This window comes from Hemiscyllium ocellatum, chromosome 3 (genome assembly GCF_020745735.1).
Source record: "Hemiscyllium ocellatum isolate sHemOce1 chromosome 3, sHemOce1.pat.X.cur, whole genome shotgun sequence".
NCBI lineage: Eukaryota > Metazoa > Chordata > Chondrichthyes > Orectolobiformes > Hemiscylliidae > Hemiscyllium > Hemiscyllium ocellatum.
The window spans coordinates 6083844-6103777 of NC_083403.1; the positions used below are offsets into that span (position 1 = coordinate 6083844).

A 19934-nucleotide genomic window follows, 5' to 3' on the forward strand; every position below is an offset into this window, starting at 1 on the left:
CCTATACCTACCACCCCTTAATTTAAAGCTATGTCCCCTAGTAACACCTGACTCCATTAGCGGTAAAAGGTTCTTAGTATCTACCCTATCTAAACCCCTAATCATCTTATACACTTCTATCAGATCTCCCCTAAACCTTCTCTTCTCCAATGAGAACAGCCCCAAGTGCCTCAGCCTTTCCTCATAAGATTTTCCTACCATTCCAGGCAACATCCTGGTAAACCTCCTCGGCACTCGTTCTAAAGCTTCCACATCCTTCCTATAGTATGGCGACCAAAACTGCACACAATACTCCAGATGAGGCCTCACCAGAGTCTTATACAACTGCAACATGACCTCAGGACTCCGGAACTCAATTCCTCTGCCAATAAAGCCCAGTACACCATATGCCTTCCTCACAGCACTATTTACCTGGGTGGCAATGTTTAATAACTGAGCTTCTGATTTGAACTTTTTTCAACAGATGGTGAATGGGGGCAATATAAATGGCTGGTAATGCCTACATGCTTTGAAAAGGATTTGATGAAGCACCATATGAAAAGTCTGGAAACTACCATTTGCCAGCAAATTTAATGTCCATGCAATAAACGGAACAGTGCAAGGTACATAAGTGCAAGGTGAAGTGGCGAACAATTGTTATCAGGACTGAGCAAGTCTTTACAGTGGGGTGACCCACTCAGCATTGACTCAAGATTGTTTTCTTGATACAGTGAACTTTTTATTAACCAGCACCTGTGGAACCAGTAGTGTGCCAGTTGATGAAATATCCCAGATAATCAAGAGGAATGCATAATTGCACCAAATTCTGACCAAAACAAGTTTCAAAACATAAACTTCCCTCAAAAGATCCATGTAAAAACATCAACACATTTCCTAAAATCAATGTAAAAACACAGTGAATAACAGAAACATAATGCAGGGGGTATATACATCACTGTTATACTTTACTTACAGCATAAATACTTGGACATTATGATAGATATATTTGAGATACATAATTTCTTCCAGTTTATCAAGATTGCCAGTTAAAACATTTGCTGTATATACAATTGACTAGATTTGAACACCAAGAGGCCCTTCAGCCTATCAGGTCTGGACCACCAAAGCTACACTAAATCTATATTCCCATTTACCAGCATGAGGCCCACACCCTTGAATATTGTGATATTTCAAGTGATCATCAAAGCACTTTTTAAAGGTTATGAGGTTTACTGCTTCAAATACCCTCCCAGGCAGTGTATTCCAGAACCCCACCATCCTCTGGATAAAAAGGCCTTTTTGCAAATCTTTTCTAAACCTCCTGTTCTTCACCTTAAAATTATGCCATATTATTGACCCTTGGACAAAGTGGTACAGCTGTTTTTCTGTTCACCCTGTCCACGCCCCTCACAATCTTGTACACCTCTATCATGTACCTCTTCAACCTTTTTTGCTCCTGAACTTATCCAGCCTCTCTTCAAAGCTAAACTGCTGCATCTCAGACAACATTGTGCTAACTCAAATGCACATCCTCACCTACAGAATTGGTCACCTCTTTGACAAATCCAACCAGATTTCTTAAGATTTGACCTCCCTCTGGCAAAGCCATGGTGACTATCCATGAGCAAACCTCGCTTCTCCAAGTGGAAACTAAATATCTCCTTCAGAATTTTCTCTAATTGTTTCCCTACCACTAGTATGAGGCCTACTAGCCTGTAATTCCCTGGTTTACCTTTACTACCCTTTATGTAAAGTGGAACCACATTAGCTGTCCTCCAGTCCTCTGGCACCTCCCATGCAGTCAGAGAGGAATTAAAAATTTGGATCAGGGTCCCTGCGATTTCTTCCCTCGTCTCCAACAGCAACCAAGACATAAATCATCCGCCCTGGGGAAGTGTCTACTTTTAAACCCGCCAAAACCTCCTCACTCCCTATATCAACTTGTTCAAAATCTCACAATCTATCTATCCTAATTGTGTACCTACTTCCTCCTCCTCCTCCCGAGTGAAGACAATTATGAAATACTTATTGAACATTCTACCAATATCTTTCGACTCCATGCATAGATTTACCACATGGTCTCTTTCCCTGGCTATTCTCTTCCCCTTGATATAATTGATTTCTTAAGTATTCCCCTGCATTATCTATGCACGACTACGGCCTCCATTGATTTGTGTGGCGCTGGAAAAGCATAGCAAGTGTGGAGCAAGAGAGATTCGGCCATTAGATAAAGAGAGAGAGACAGATGGTGATAGGTTGGTGCAGAGGGTGGAGCGGAGAGATGGGAAGGAAGATGGACAGGTAGGATAGTTCAAGAGGGCGGTGCTGCAAGGATAGAACTGCCCCAATCCTCACCTTCCACATCTCGAACCTCCAGATACAACGCATCATCCACTGTCATTTCTGCAACCTACAGTCAGACCACACCACCAGAGATATATTTTCCTCCCCACTTTGCCTCCACGACTACCTAATGTCCACGCCACCCCACCAACCCACCGTCCACTCCAAGCACTTTCACTTGCCACCTCAAGAGGTGTAAAACCTATACCCATACCTACACCCCTCACCTCCATCCAAGGCCCCGAAGGGTTCTTCCACATTCAGCAGAGACTTTCTTGCACATCCAAACATCTAATCTGCTGCATCCGTTGCTCTCGATATGGTCTCCTCTACATTGGGGAGACAGGATGCCAACCTGCGGAATATTTCAGGGAACATCTTTGCGACTCACACACTAAACAACCTCACTGCCGACCACTTCAACTCCCCCTCCCACTCCACTGAGGACATGCAAGTCCTGGGCCTCCTCCACCACCAAATCCAAGCCACTGATGCCTGGAGGAAGAATGCCTCATCTGCCTTGGGATCCTCCAACCATGCGGCATCAGTGTCAACTTCACCAGTTTCTTCAACTCCCTCACCACCTCATCCCACATCCACCCCTCCCAACTCGGCACCATCTTCTTGAAATGTCCTACCTATCTATCTTTCTTCCCACCTATCTACTCCACCTTCCGCTACAACCTATCACCATCACCCCATCTTCATCTACCTATCATCTTTCATGCTACCTTCTGCCCCCTAGCTCCACCACCACCCACCCCCCATTTGTCTCTCAGCCTCCTTGCCAAATACCCCCGACAGTATTCCTGATGAAGGGCTTATGCCTGAAATGTCAACTCTCCTGCTCCTCGGATGCTGCCTCACTTGCTGTGCTTTTCCAGCACCGCACTTTTTGACTCTGATCTCTAGCATCTGCAGTCCTCACTTTCTCCTCCACTGATTTGCTTCCTTTGTACACCTTCCTTTGTGAAAGCTTCTCTTTTCCTTCTTATACAACCCTGGATATTCATAGACATTCAGGGTTCTACAGGCTTGTTGTTCTGACATTTCATCCTGAACAGAACATGTTGGGCCTATACGCATAGGGGGCATATGTCAGCTCCATTTTGAAGGTTCTCCATCTCTACTGTTCTAATATAAATTTACCCAGAAGTAGCTGTTTGCAGTCTACTTTGGCTTGATCCTGACTATTTTAATAAAATCTACCTTCCTCAATTCAAAACACTTTACCGCAGACCCCACCTTTTTCCTTTCCATATAAATTTCAAAAGCACAGAACTGTGGTCACTAAAATGGTCTGCCACTGCCATTTGAAAGACCTGTCTGGCTTCATTCACAGAATGAGGTCCAGCACTAAACCACCCCTTGTTGAATCTCTATGTGTTGTTATAAAAAAGCTTTCTAAATAAATCTTAAGAAGTTTGTTCCCTCTAAATCCTTTCCATTATGAAAATCCCAGTTAATCAATTCTTAAATTCTATCACTTCCAGGGCACAGTCAAATATGCATTGGAGTACTCTGCTTACTGAATGGGTATAGCTACAAGAGCTGCATACAGCAAGTCAGTCTTCTTGTTCAACACCCTATCCACTGACTTTAACATCCACTCCATCCACCACCAGCCTATCATGGCTGCTATGTGCACCAATTACAGGATATTCTGAAATAATTCACAGTAATTTGTTCAGCAATATCTTTCAATTCATGGCTTTGGCCACCTAGGAAGACAAAGTTAGTAGGTACGTACATGGGAGAACCACCATCTCAACATGAACATATATCACAGTTCCTTCAAGGTCACACCGTCAAAACTCTGGAACTGTCTATGGAATGAAACTACAGAACTAGCTATACCACATGGAGAACACAGGCTCAAGTTAGCAGCCCACCACCAACTTTCTAAACTGAAGTAGGGCTGGCAATAAATGCCAGACTTACTTGCCATCAATAGAGAGCTGAAATTCATTAACAGAAAATAGCCATGTGACTTGTTTGCTTAATATGTAAAATAAGGAATTGTCACAACTTTTTGCTATTCTAAATATATATCTGAGAGAACGTCAAATAAAAATTGGAAAATGAAGCTTATTTTGTCATTGGAATACACCAAAATTGCCACACACAAAACAAGTTGCAACAAAAATCAAGCAAAATGAAACCACATTGAAAGGAAAATGTCATGAAAACTCAGGAAAATCATGAAAATGCTGAAAGTAGATGTCCACAGCATAAAATTAAGGTTCTACCTGATGGTCCTGAATTTTTCTCCCCACTACTCGGAACGTGTTGTTGCCTGTGTGGTGGTAAATATGTACTCTACTGAATCCAGTTGCTCCACCAGCTGGTACCCACTTCTTATTGCCATCATCATACACCATAACAGCAGCCCGTGCCTGGCATATACTTTGTTCACTGCAGAGACAGAAAAAGAAAGGATTAATTCTTGTTGGTAATTTATCAAACAATTCAGAAACTGTTTCATTGGTCATCACATCTGAAAACTTTCTTTTTTCAATGCCACTGCTTGAACTGCTTAATTTGAGTATTTGTTCGTTTGTTTGTTCAGGATGGTTAAAAGCAGTCTAATTACATATAATTATAAATTAAATTTTGACAGCACCAGTAAAACATTTCAAGAACATCTTTTTGAACATATACTAGGGATACCTTTGTGTGATTTAATTGTCTGCATCTGCAGAGTATTCCAAAAGTTACTGAAACAAGATATCTTCACTTAAGAATCATACATATCATAATAAGCAAACTGCTTGTAGTGTTGAAAAGTAAACTGATCTATGAATTAAATTATCTTGATTGATTATGCACATGAATAGGTGAGATGCAGCAGGAAAACAGCAAGCAAAACAGATGCACAGAAGCAGAGGAAGGGAAACAGGAGAGAAAGAAAATAGAAACATAGAAAAAACACAAAGGAGAAAGTGGATAAGGGAGGGTGAACAAGATATGGATCGGCCAGGCAAGTGACAAAAGTCAGATTGAGCTTGAGGGAGAGAATGGCAGAAAAGTGCTAAGGAGAGACACAGAAAATAGGAGTAAGGTGAAAAGGAGGGAGAAGCAGAGAGACTGAGAGGCAGGGACAGAGAGCAGGAAGTCAAAGAGTGGGGAGAGATTTATAACATCTTTCCATTACGATAAAGTCTATGAGATAGACAATTTGTATTCAACAAGGAAAACAAGGGGAAAGTGCCATGGAGAACGAAGAAAATTATTTCACAAACTAAGTGAGTAAAATACGTAGTGTTTTGAATACAAATTTAACTAAATCTAAACATGATTGTGTTGCACAACTGGATAATACTAAACCTTTTTCCTACATGGTTGATTTAAATGTAAGGACTCTTGTGGCATAGTGATAATGTCCCTAATTCAAGGCCAGAAGGTGTGACTTCAAGTTCCACCTGCTCCAGACATGACATAGCATATCTGAATGCTTTAACTAAAGTATTTATAATTTAAGTGCAAGATCATATTTATAAATTAAGGACAAAAAGAATGGCAAATGCTCAAATGAACCCTTTTTTACTCAACCAACATCAATTTTTTCAAGGGTACAGTGTTCTGGCAAACACGGTGTCTCAATCAATAACTAAAACTGGTCATTCAATCACTTAATTCCTTACTGTTCATGGGACATTGCCATGGGAAAGAAATTGGCAGCAGTATTTCTTTATATTTCAAACAATAACAATGTGGATCAGCGCAAGCAGTAAAACAAAACAGTTCAACAAGTTTCAAGGAGGAATAATCAGGAAAAATCAAGATTTTGTTCACAAATGAAATTATTTAGCTATGCAAAGGCTAAAATGGCAATAACTCAATCTAACTTTTGACACAGATATGTATACTAAAATATGAAATTAAAGTACAAAGGCAGCATGAAATTGGCTGAGTAACAAGCAACAGAATGTAGCGATGGCTATTTTTGGATCACTGCTCTTCTTCATCCATATTGTTGATTTAAATGTAGAAGTGCAAATTAACAATTGCAAAACATGTTATGGCAGAAACATGCAAGTATGAGTACCATTGCAGGGGATAAAGATGGACTGCAAGAGGACATGGATAGGTTTGTGAAATGTTGCAAGGAAACTGAATGTAAATGAGACATTTTAGGGACATAAAATTTTTTTACAAGTTACAATTTTAAATGGGGAGATAGAGGTGTACATATTGCTAAAGAGGCTGAGAAAATGGATCCATGACTGTATAAAAAGGAGTATCAATAAAGAAAGTTATGATTAGGTTGTATAAAATAGTGGTTTTCTCTCAACTGAAATATTTTGTGTAAATCCAGATACAATATTTTAAGAACATTGTGAAGATTTTAGAGGGTGGAGTAAAGACTGCCAAGGAAACTTTCAGGGAAAAGGGACTTCAATTACACCTTCCAATGTAATGGTTCCATGCTTCTCAGTGACTCAAAACAATTAATCCAATTTTAACTCAAAAAAACTGATAAAGCATCACATTTTTCTTGCCAACTTTCAAGAATAGTGGACACAACCAGATGTGATTAAGCAACTTCGATCCCTATGCAAATACCTCAAGGAAAAAGGCTAATCAAGAGTGGGGCACATTATGGATTTTTTCCAGCCCATACTCAGAGCCCAACTGGGGCAAATTGTGGTGGTGCCTAAGATTAGCAAATGTTTCACTCTGAACAACTTAGTATTTTTTGAAAGCTTATAGTACTATTCATTTCTCACACATCTTCAGTAATTTCCCAAATCCCCTTATTACTCAGCAATTCAAACAAATACATGATTAATATTCAACAAAGATTGCATAAATTTGATCTGATCAAAGTTTTCAACTGATCTGTTTTCTAGCAAAACACATCAACACAGCTTATTTGGTCCATCGTAGTTTGGAATATTAAGATTCAAAAGGGAAGAAAGGATCCTTAACTCAAAGGATTGTTAATTTTAAGAATTCTCTACCCTAAATTCTATAGTCTAGAAAAACTTTGGATACTCAGTGCAATCTGATGCACATTTTTAGACACAATGTGAACAACATGATTAAAGGGATAGAATTTAAAATCTTCTGCAACCTTACAGGAATTCGGCCATGACCTTATTGAATAGGAGAACAGGTTCAGTGCACTGTATGGCCCAATTCTTTCAATTTTCTTTATATTTTCTGTCATTTTGCAGGCCGTGATAGTCTGATTCTTCAATCCCAATCTCCCACACTCTTTTCATATTTCTTAAGACCTTGTTTCCCAATATCAAACAGGCTTTAAATACAGGTTACAACTCATGTTTTGTCAAGGCCAATTCGCTGTAAAACGATTGGTGAATTGGGGATGCTGTTTCTACAATGCCAACTTTTAAAACGTGTGTTGGCTGTAATGCAATTACAGCATCAACACTTTCCAAGCATTGTTTCTAAAACGTGATTTTTCTGTAATGCAGTGTTGCACAAGAAGGCAACAATTGCGTTATCGAAGAACTAACCTGGAGCTGTGGGTATCTGTTATATTCCATATACTAAACTCTGAAGACATTTTTCCTGCATTTGCTTTCACCCAGATCATTCAAAATATCGAAACAACATTCTACGTACACCCGTTCACACCAGAAATGATAGAAGTTTAAAACAGAGTAAAACATGAACCTTATCACATTCCAAGCAAAAAGTCAAAATTAAATCCAATTCTTAATCTCCAGTGCCAACATCACCAGAGATGTCTGCCTCCAAGATGAGCGCATTGTATTTGGTCCATGTTAATTGCTCACTTATTCAAGACAGGTGGAGAAAGTGAGGTCTGCAGATGCTGGAGTATCAGAGCTGAAAATGTGTTGCTGGAAAAGCGCAGCAGGTCAGGCAGCATCCAAGGAACAGGAAATTCGACGTTTCGGGCATAAGCCCTTCATCAGGAATGAGGAAAGTGTGTCCAGCAGGCTAAGATAAAAGGTAGGGAGGAGGGACTTGGGGGAGGGGCGATGGTGATGTGATAGGTGGAAGGAGGTCAAGGTGAGGGTGTTAGGCCGGAGTGGGGTGGGGGCGGAGAGGTCAGGAAGAAGATTGCAGGTTAGGAAGGCGGTGCTCAGTTCGAGGCATTCGACTGAGACAAGGTGGGGGGAAGGGAAATGAGGAAACTGGAGAAATCTGAGTTCATCCTTTGTGATTGGAGGGTTCCCAGGCAGAAGATGAGGCGCTCTTCCTCCAACCGTCGTGTTGTTATGGTCTGGCGATGGAGGACTCCAAGGACCTGCATGTCCTTGGTGGAGTGGGGGGGGAGTAGGCGGCCTGTCTCCCCAACCCAAATAGGCGGCCTGTCTACTTGCAGAATGTTTCAGAGAACACCTCTGGGACACCCAGACCAACCAACCCAACTACCCCGTGGCTCAACACTTTAACTCCCCCTCCCACTCCACCAAGGACATGCAGGTCCTTGGACTCCCCCATCGCCAGACCATAACAACACGACGGTTGGAGGAAGAGCGCCTCATCTTCCGCCTGGGAACCCTCCAACCACAAGGGATGAACTCAGATTTCTCCAGTTTCATTTCCTCTCCCCCCACCTTGTCTCAGTCGAATCCCTCGAACTCAGCACTGCCTTCCTAACCTGCAATCTTCTTCCTGACCTCTCCGCCCCCACCCCACTCTGGCCTATCACCCTCACCTTGACCTCCTTCCACCTTTCACATCTCCATCGCCCCTCCCCCAAGTCCCTCCTCCCTACCTTTTATCTTAGCCTGCTGGACACACTTTCCTCATTCCTATTCAAGACAGGTGCACTATTCAACAGTCACTGCAATTCACGCAAAACGATTAAAAGGATTTTTCATTTACTAACATACGACATAATGATTCTTTTAACTATTCATGCCACACTGAAGTGTACAAAGATTCCACATATAAATTAAGATCACAATAACAACTCACATATCAAATGTAATACATTCAAACTGAAACAAAACTTCTTAAGATTTGGAAATGCCAGTGTTGGACTGGGATGTACAAAATTAAAAATCACACAACACCAGGTTATCATCCAACAGGTTTAATTGGACGCACTAGCTTTCGGAGCACCACTCCTTCATCAGGTGGTTGTGGAGTACACAACTATAAGACACAGAATTTATAGTAGAAGTTTACAGTGTGATGTATCTGAAATTATACACTGAAAAATACCTTGATTGCTTGTTAAGTCTTAATTCTGTGTCTGGTGTTGTGTGGTTTTTAACTAAGAGTTTCTTATGTTATGATCAGTCCAAACCCTTCAATCATATCAAGGTGATAGCCTAGACCCTGACTTTTATCTTATTTAAAGGCAAACATAAGGTGCTACATTCTCAATGTGATTCGATTGATCAAACTACTTGGCTTTATGCAAAACATACTTTATTCTTTCACCCAGTTAAAACTCACAATGAAAAAAAATTGGTACAACTTTGACACTAACAAAATGTTCAACAAAATAATATATTATTTAATACTACTCATCAATTGTTCCAATATAGGAGCAAAGACAAATTCAGCAAAACAGTATCTCCTCCAGTCCAGAGGAAAGGAAAAACCAAAGTCATGAATCTAGCAGCAGAGAGAGAACACAAGCTTTCCAAAAGCAGAAAGAGAGGGCTATATCTGGCAGCTTAAACTCCAGAAACCCCAACTTCAGCAATTGAAAACAAGAACTAAAATACTGGCTCAATGTGAGCCTGACTCCACCCATTCATGCTTCTTTTGTCTTCTTTAAAAATAACCCAAAGCTATTCACTCAGCTTTCCACGGAGTAGATACCTTGGCACCAAGTTTACAACATTCCCACCCTCCACTTTCAAGAGAACCAGGATAGACAAATTCCTCTTAAAGGCACGTGGTCACATTTAAGTCAAACCAGCTTTGATGTTCCCTCATTCTGATCATGCCATTGATTGTGCACAGTTGCCATCAGTTGATTTCTCAGTTTTTAAACAAACATAATTCCTGGATTTCACAGGAGAGGGAGCAAGCGCTCTTGATGTCTTTAGAGAGGTGGGCACCAACGGGAAGATAATGCTTTTTTTCCCCATCCAACTCCATTTTGAGTTGGCCCCTTCCCACTCTCCCTAACTCCCACACTTCACATTGCCTTTAATGGGTTTTGCAAGTAAATTTCTAATTGGCTGCAGAGGTCATTACTGGTAATGGTTAATGCTTTTTAAAAAAAATTTTTAAAAATTAAACAAACTTATTGTCGGGTGTCATTGGAAAGTGACTACACCTTGTCCATCAATGCTCTTGACATCTTCAGACAGACTTTGGTACCGTGAGGGACAGGCTGCTATGTTTGACCCTTCCTGGTCTTCCTAACCACCCGCTCAGTTTGAAGTGCAAGTCTCACCTGTTCCAAGTACGTGTACAAAGTACTCCTAACAGGCCAATTAGAAACCATTTAGGCCCTTGTGCAGCAGTGGAATGCCCATACTTCTGAACCAGGGTATCTTGATTCACATTGCAGAGGTAAGTATTAATATTTATGAACAGGTTGGTTGGGATAAATCTTAAACAAAGACAGGATCTGGGCTTTTGTAGCACAGTTCATAAATTTATAAAACCATTCTGCCCATCAAGTCTGCTCCGCCATTCAATCATGGCTGATATGCGCCTCACCCCGATTTTCCTGCCTTCTACCATAGCCGTTCAATGCATTACCAATTAAAAATATGTCTAACTCCTGTTTAACTTTACTCACTGTCCCAGCATCCATCATACTTTGGGTTATCAAATTCCAGATTTTCCCTCCCTTTGAGAGAAGTAGTTTCTCCTCAACTCTGCTTTAAATTTGCTACCCCTTACCCTAAGACCATGACCTCTCATCCTAGAATGCCCCACAAGAGGAAGCATCTGTTCCACATCTATTTTATCCATACTTTTTATCATCTTCAATACTTCAATATGATCTCTCCTCATCCTTCTAAATTCCAGAGAGTATAGGCCTAAACTGTTGAATTGCACTTCATACAACAAACCTCTTATCTCTGGAATCAATCTAATGAGGCTCCTCTGAACTACCTCCATTGCCACTACATCTTTCCTTAAATAAGGGAACAAAAACTGTACACAATACTCCAGGTGTGGTCTCGTCAAATCTTGTTTGGTTGCAATAATACTTCCTTACCTTTATATTCTACTCCTTTAGCCATAAAAAACAACTTTCCATTCGCTTTCTTTATTATTTGCTGTACCTGCACATCAGTTTCCTATGACTCAGGAACGAGGACACCTAGATCCCTCTGTATTGCAGTACACCGAACTAACTCCTCATTTAGTTAATAAGTTGCCAATCCATTTCTCCAACCAAAATGCATGACTGTACACTTATCCACATTAAACTTCATCTGCCACATTTTGGCCCTCTTCTAACCTATCTATGTTCATTTGTAATGTTGTTATTTCCATTGCAATTTACCGTCTGGTCTATTTTTGTATCGTCTGCAAATGTAGCTATAAAATCTTCTATTCCTGTACCTAAGTTGTTAATGTAGATTGTAAGTAGTTGGGGCCATTATTCACTTTGCTTGTTGTATCTTCGAAGAATGCAAGCAAATTAGTCAAACATGATTTCCACTTCAAAGACCACACTGACTCTGATGGATAGCGTTTTGACTTTCAAATGTCGTGATATTGCTTCCTTGATATTTGATTCTAACAATTTCCCAAGAACAGATGTTAAACTAATGGTCTATAATTTCCCACATGCTGCCTCCCTCCCTTTTTGAATAAGAGTATTACATTGGAAAAATACTAATCAATTGGAACTTTTCCCATGTCCAGAGAATTTTGGAATATTGTAACTAATGGATCCACTATCTCCACTTTCTTTAATACCCTAGGATGTAGGCCATCAGACCCAGGGGACTTGTCTGTCCTCAATCCTAATAATTTGCTGAGCACCTTTTCCCTATCAATGTTGATTGTTCTAAAGTCTATTCTTTCTGTTGCCTCTAACTTGCTCATTCCAATAGGAAGGTACTATTGTCCTCCATTGTGAAAACCGAGGCAAAGTATTGGCTTAGCATGTGTGCTATTTCAGTGTTTCCCAGTATTAACTCTCCAGGTTTCATCTCCTAAGGGACCAACATTCACTTCAGCAACTCTCTTCCCTTTTATACACCTATAGAAGCTTTTGTTATCTTTTTTGATATTTTGTACTAATTTTCTTTCATAATTTACCTTAGCTCTTTTTATTAATATTTTAGTATCACTTTGTTTATGTTTGAAAGTTTCCCATCTTCCAACCTGTCACTGGCCTTTGCATTATGGTATATCTTAGTGTTTGACTTTACATTGTCCTTGATCTCTCCTCTTACCACCTTTCTTCCTCACTGGGATATATGTTAGTTGGGAAGAATTGAGTAGCTCCTTAAAGAACTGCCACTGCTCATCCGCTGTCTTACCATTTAGCCTTCCTGCCCAATGTCTGCAGGCCAAATCTGTCCTCATGCCGATGTAATTTCCTTTGTTTAATTCCAGAACACCAGTGTGGGAATTCCATTTTTAGATTAGATTAGACTTACAGTGTGGAAACAGGCCCTTCGGCCCAACAAGTCCACACCGACCCGCCGAAGCGCAACCCACCCATACCCCCACATTTACCCCCCACCTAACACTACGGGCAATTTAGCATGGCCAATTCACCTAACCTGCGCATTTTTGGACTGTGGGGAGAAACCGGACCACCCGGAGGAAATCCACGCAGACACTGGGAAAACGTGCAAACTCCACACAGACAGTTGCCTGAGGCGGGAAATGAACCCAGGTCGCTGGCGCTGTGAGGCAACAGTGCTAACCACTGTGCCACCGTGCCACCTCTGTCATTGCATGACATCAAATCCAGAGTAGCTTGCTCTCTGGTTGGTTCCATAACATACTGCTCCAAGAAACATTGGCTACCCTTGCCAATTTGATTCTTCCAATCTATGTGTATGTTAAAATCACCCACAATTATTGCCATATCCTTCTTGCAAGCCTTTAATATTTTCTGGTTTATAGTATGGCTCCCACAAAACTACTGTATGGGGTCAAGTACATGGATAGGAAAGGCTGAGAGGGGTATAGGCCAAATGCAGGCAAATAGGACAAGCTCTGCTTAGGAAACCTGGTCGGCATGGACGAGTTCAGTCGAAGGGCCTGTTGCCATGTTATTATCTCTATGACCCTATAACTCTGTTCAAAATCATGTCTAGACAGAGCAGACGGACAGAAAATTCCCATTGATAAAAAGATTGAGATCCAGAGATCACAGATATAAGGTAATTGACAAAAATAGCAATGGCATCTAAAGTGTGGCGCCGGAAAAGCACAGCAGGTCAGGCAGCATCCAAGGAGCAGAAGAGTCTCCCTTTTGGACATAAACCCTTCATCAAGCATTCCTGATGAAGGGCTTATATTCGAAACGTCGACTCTCCTACTCCTCAGATGCTGCCTGACCTGCTGCGCTTTTCAGCGCCACACTTTGACTCTGATCTGCAGTCCTCATTTTCTCCTAAAGGTAGCAATGGCGACACACATTGTAGTCAGACTGTTGAATGTTACTGGTTGACTGTGGGGTGCAGAGTGGAGTGCCATTTGACGCTTTCAAAGGAAATCAGATGATAATCTGAAAAGGTTGTAGGACTGCATGAAGAAGATAAGGGAGTGGCATGAAGTGAACTTCTTCAGATGGGCCAAATGGACTCCTTCTGCACTGTATCATTCCATTATATTGTGAAATTAACAGTTAATGCATATCATTATTGTGAAGTCTGAATTTTTTGTCAATGACAAACGCAATTAACTGAAAGATAATTTTGTGAACTTGATTTTCCAGTAAACTGGATATCCATCTCTAACTCAGGCGAAAGTGAGGACTGCAGATCAGAGTCAAGATATAGAGTGGTGTTAGAAAAGCACAGCAGGTCAGGCAGCATCCGAGGAGCAGGAAAATCGACATTTAGGGCAAAATCCCTTCATCAGGAATGAGGCCCATCTCTAACTCTCAAGAAAATATAAATGTATGGACTGATTTCAAAATCTGCCCGATATGTCTTAAATGGAAGCCATGGTATGTGCAATCTCAAACTTTTCTTGTTACTTACTTTGACATGAAAAAAGAAGTCAGTCAGCACTAAATTTCTTCCTTTCTTTCTGTGTTCCAGCCAGAATGATGAGATTTATAAACTGTAATCTAAGAATTCGAGCTTCAAGTCCTCTTATTTATCAGCCATCCAATGACTGACTGGATTTCCAATATAGTTTTGCCATCATTCCCTTTGAATAACAAAGTAATTCACCTTTTGCCATTTTCTTCCCAAGCACTCCACCTTTTCTCAGTTGCTGAGAACCTTGTATTTTGACACTGAGTACAAGCCACATCATGAAAGCTCTGCGCTTTAAAAAAAATTCTAACTGATTACTGCAAAGGGAGAATGTATAAAAACAACATTCTCTTCTTTAGTTCTTGTTCAATGAGGCACAGATTTGAGGCTGCAATAAAGCATTGTTGAATGCTAATGTAAAAGAAAGGTTTGAGCTACCAGAAATTGACCTGGACTCGACATTCTAGAGGAAGCAGTAACTTATCCCTCTCAAACTATACATGTAATAAATGGAGAGAAAACAAGTTTTATTCTTTCACAAACAAAAGCATGAAAACTCACAATAATAAAGAAAAGGTGCCCAATATTATGCAGACAAAAAAAGGAAAAGAATGGAAATTTAGAATTGAATCAGTGTCTGGGTATTATGCCCAGAATGTGTTACTTGTGTGAAGTCCACAAGGATAGAAATTGTGAAAGTTTTAACAAATACAGCCCCCAAAACTCAAGCTCATGAAATTAATTTTTTGGATCAGTTGTCAGAGGTTAAATTGAAAAACATATCTTGGGAATTCATACATCCATCGACTGGAATATTACCAGAGTCCCAGGTTCAATTCCAGCCTCAGGCGTCTGGCTGTGTGGAGTTTGCACATTCTCCCAGTGTCTGCATGGGTTTCCTCCGGGTGCTCCAGTTTCCTCCCACAGTCCAAAGATGAGCAAGTCAAGTGAATTGGCCATGCTAAATTGCCCACAGTGTTAGGTGCATTAGTCAGAGGGAAATGGATCTGGGTGGGTTACTCTTCGAGGGTCGGTGTGGACTTGTTGGGCCGAAGGGCCTGCTTCCACACGAGGGAATCTAATCTAATCAAAACTTTATCTGGCAACTTTGTATAAAAGAAAAAGATTTTCTGTTGTTACAGTTATGAAGCTTCTCTTGCAGCATTGCAGTCAAAGTGACTTCATAAGTGAAATAATAAGTGAAAGTGAAATAAAGACTAACTTAACCTTTGTTACAGTCCTTTCAGTCAAATGATGAACAGCCCAACTGCCCATTCCAGAAGGTGACGGCAATGTGCTGAGGAGGGAAAATTAACTTCACAGCTAGATCATTTCTTGGATCAAGATGAGGTTTGGCCTTCTAGTAAAACAGGGTATACTTTGCCAGGACACAGATGTAACCAAGTATTTTTATTAAAAATTTTAAATCTGTATTTAAATTAGAAATGACTCCTTACCATTCAATAGATAATCGGAACTTAAATAATATTAATATTTTCTTGGAAATTAATATTGATGTTCCATCTTTGCAGGCTTGGTTATTCAATGCCTTTGATCTGAACAAAATTGTTCAAGGCTTGTGTAAAGATTTTTAGCTCAGGTGCTGGTTGTCGTGTTGTGGTTGTAGGAATGCTCAACGAGCTGGGAATTTGATTTACAGATGTTTCATCCCCTGTCCAGGTGACATCTTCAGTGCTTTGCAGCCTCCTGTGAAACGATGATGTACTGGGTCTTCTGGAATTTATTTGGTTCCTTTTCTACTGCTTGCAGTTGTTCGATGTAGTGGCCGGTATATTGGGTCTAGGTCAATGTGCTTATTGATGGAATCTGTGGCTGAGTGCCATTCTTCTAGAAATTCTGTGACTGTCCTTTGTTTAGCTTGATCTATGATAGTTGTGTTGGCCCAGTCGAATTTGTGGTCCTTGTCATCTGTGTGTAGGGACAGCTGGTTGTGGTGTTCAACAACTAGTTTGTGTTCGTGGATGCAGATTGCTAATTGCCTGTCTATTTGCCCTATATAGTGTTTCATGCAATCTATGCATGGAATCCTATAAATTACGTTAGCGTTGCACATGATGGGCATGGTGTCATTTGTCCTGGTGAGTTGTTGTCTGAGCGTGGCTATCGGCTTATGGGTACAGATGTGGCTCTAACCAGGTGTGTTGCCTCCCTAGGGGTGGGTCAAGTATGTCAGCTGCATGGCATTCTGCAGAGGATTAAAAATTACACAACACCAGGTTACAGTCCAACAGGTTTATGAAATATTACACTGATTGACTGCCTGCAAATTGTGCATTTAGAGTCACGGAGATGTACAGCATGGAAAGAGAACCTTCAATCCAACTCGTCCATGCTGACTCTCCAATATATCTATATTCTGTTGTATTCTCTGGCAGTCCCCTTCACTGTCTGCTATTCCATCAGTCTTCATGTCAACTGAAAACTTGCTAATCAGACCACCTCATTGGTAAGAGTTTAGATTTATTATTAGCGACAAGATTGTGGAATACTTGGAAGTGCATGGTAAAGTAGGGCACGATGTCTTCAAGAAGAAGTCGTGCCTGACAAAGGTGTTAGAATTCTTTAATGAGCTAATGAGCAAGTTAAAGGATAGCCAGTGGCCATGATCCATTTGGATTTCCAGAAGGCCACACAGTGAGAAGCTTACTAAGATATGACAGCCCATGGTTTTGGGGCAAGGTACTGACAAATATAGAAGATTTACTGACTTGCAGAAGGCAGAAAGTAGGGGTAAAAGTCTTTTTTAAGATGGCAGCCAGTGTCTGATGGAGTTCCGCAGGGGACAGTGTTGAAATCAAGCTATTCATGTTGTACGTTAACAATCTGAACAAAGGAACTCAGAGAATTGTTGCTAAATTTGCAGATTACACAAATAGATAGGTGGAGGGACAGGTAGTGTTAAGGAAGCATGGAGGCTGCAGAAAGACTTGGACATGCTAGGGGAGAGTGAGTAAAGATATGGCAGATGGAATGCAATGTAGGAAAGTGTATTATGCACTTAGGTAGGAAGAGGACAGGTGTAGAGTTTTTTATAAATGGGGAAAAGCTTTGTAAATCTGAAGCATAAAGGGACTTAGGAGTCTTAGTTCAGGATTCTCTTATGGTTAACATATAAGTTCAGTTGGCAGTTAGGAAGAAAGTGCAGTGTTAGCATTCACTTAAAGAGAGCTAGAATACATGAGCAGAGATGTACTGCTGAGGCTGTGTAAGGCTCTGGTCAGATTGAATTTGGAATATTGTGAGCAGTTTTGAGCCTTGTATCGATGGAAAGATGTGCTGGCCTTGGAGGGGGTCAGAGAAGCTTGGAAGCTTGACCTTGGAGATATGATGAGTGGTTGAGGACTTTCCGTCTGTACTCAGTGGAGTTTAGAAGATGAGGCTTGGGGGAGATCTCGTTAAAGCTTACAGAATATTGAGAAACCTTGATAGAGCGGACATGGAGAAGATGTTTTCACTGGTAGGAGAAACGAGGACCTGAGGGCACTGCCTCTGAGTGAAGAACTGAGATGAGGAATTTCTTCAGCCACAGGATACCGAGTCTGTGGAGGCCAAGTCATTGAATGTATTTATGATAGAGATAGGTTCTTGATTAGTAAGGGCTTCAACTGTTATGAGAAGGTTGGAGAAGAGGTTTGAGAAACATATCAACCATGATCAAAAGGCAGAGCAGACTTCATGGGCTGAATGGCCTAATTTTACTTCTATCTCTTATGGCCTTAATATGATCGACTGTGAAAGTGGGCTAGGAAGTCCCTCAGTCATATTAAACTGCTTCTCAAGGGAAGGCTAGCAAGACCACCAATGCCCAAATGCAGCAAACTATTTCAGAACATTTAGATTTAATTGCAGGCCTTTTACCACACTTGATAATATTGAGTTGTTTGGCCTCTCTAAGAGGGTGTGTGAGTGACCTTGCTCTAAAGCATTTACCAGTTTTCTTTCTGTGTCTCCCAGTTAGCTGCTGCTAAGCAACATCCCTGAGCATAGGTTAAAAGCAGGCTCCCATCATCTGGCACTAGATTAGATTCCCTACAGGGTAGGAACAAGCCCTTCGGCCCCAACAAGTCCACACTGTCCCAGACCCATTTCCCTCTCACTAATGCACCTAAGATTACGGGCAATTTAGCATGGCCAATTCACTTGACTTGCTCATCTTTGGACTGTGGGAGGAAACCGGAGCACCTGGAGGAAACCCACGCAGACACTGGGAGAATGTGCAAACTACACACAGACAGTCACCCGAGGCTGGAATCGAATGTGGAACCCTGATGCTGTGAGGCAGCAGTGCTAACTGCTGAGCCACCAGGCTGCCCCACTATGCCAAGTAATTTTACCAGCTCCTAACCTGTGATTGTACTTGAAAGCAGCAAGGCCAGGGGTGTGATACCTGAGCAAGGTTTGAGTCATTTTATTAAAGCAAACAATCCTAGTGTGGTTTTTAACTGATTTGAGAAGCCAGGGAGGTTACAATTGCTGTGTTAGCTGTTCAAGGTTCAGTCCTGCTTTAAGCTACTAACCTGAATAGAAGACAGCACATTGATCCCATTGTACATTTCACAGTTCACTGAGGGAGATTGTTTGTTTGAAGGAACACAGTTTCTTAATACTTTTGCAAAATAATTGATTGCTGTGATTTTAAAATGTTCCAGAATTAATGATACAACTGTCAGGAAAGCCTGAGCAGTCTAAGCCCTTGAAATCACAAGTGACCAACTGCTCACCATATTAATCAGATCTGTAATTAGTTACAAAGGGATCTCTCATCCTGTGATTTGTGTCTAGATTATCTTCTGAACCTCACTGCCATTACTGAACTCTGATCTTTTGCAATGAAGCTAGAAACGCTGGAAGTACTCAGCAGTCCACATTTGTGGAGAGAAGTTAACATTTCAGGAGAGTGTTTCATCAGTTCTGTCATTACTGTAAAGTGTAAACTCTGTTTCTCTCTCAGCAGATGCTGTTTACTTGCTGAGTATTTCCAGCACTAATGGTTTCCAGCAACCTCTCTATTTTGTTAGTGTGGAAGTATATTGCTCTTTGGGTAGGGCAGGTAGTAGTTGTAGAGTTTTCTCTCTTTCCCATCCCCCTCCCACATACATCGTGCTGAATTCTTCCTTTCGTTTGAAAGCAATAAAAGACAAAACTGGGTGATTGGATAATGGAGAAGTGTACAATGCAAGAGACCAACCACCGATTAAACTGCCACCAGTCCAAAGTGCGTATTACCAAAATTATCTAATCGGCTAGTTTTTGTTCACACAGTTCCTTCTATTGTTTTCATTGAAATTCTTTGTGTTTCTGAGATGGTGTTTACAAGACCAGCAAACCACTGGCAGATGACATTTCAGGAAGTATCCCACCAGGCCAAGGTATCCATCAGTGAGGTGAGTTTGAAGATGATTTGTTAAGTTGCTGCTTGCACAGAGGCTGTTCTCTGGTGAAACCCTGTCCAATCTTTTCTCTCACACCCAGTCATAGTGAAGCCCAATTGCAAAG

General features: G+C 41.0%; 1 protein-coding gene across 1 annotated transcript in view; it reads right to left on the minus strand.

Annotated features, from left to right (window-relative positions):
- enah (ENAH actin regulator) overlaps positions 1-19934 on the minus strand; it is a 397680-nt gene that overhangs the window by 237524 nt on the left and 140222 nt on the right. Inside the window, exon 2 of the mRNA XM_060847991.1 lies at positions 4572-4737. Coding sequence (XP_060703974.1) covers positions 4572-4737 — 166 coding nt within the window. The remainder of the gene's footprint in view (positions 1-4571; positions 4738-19934) is intronic.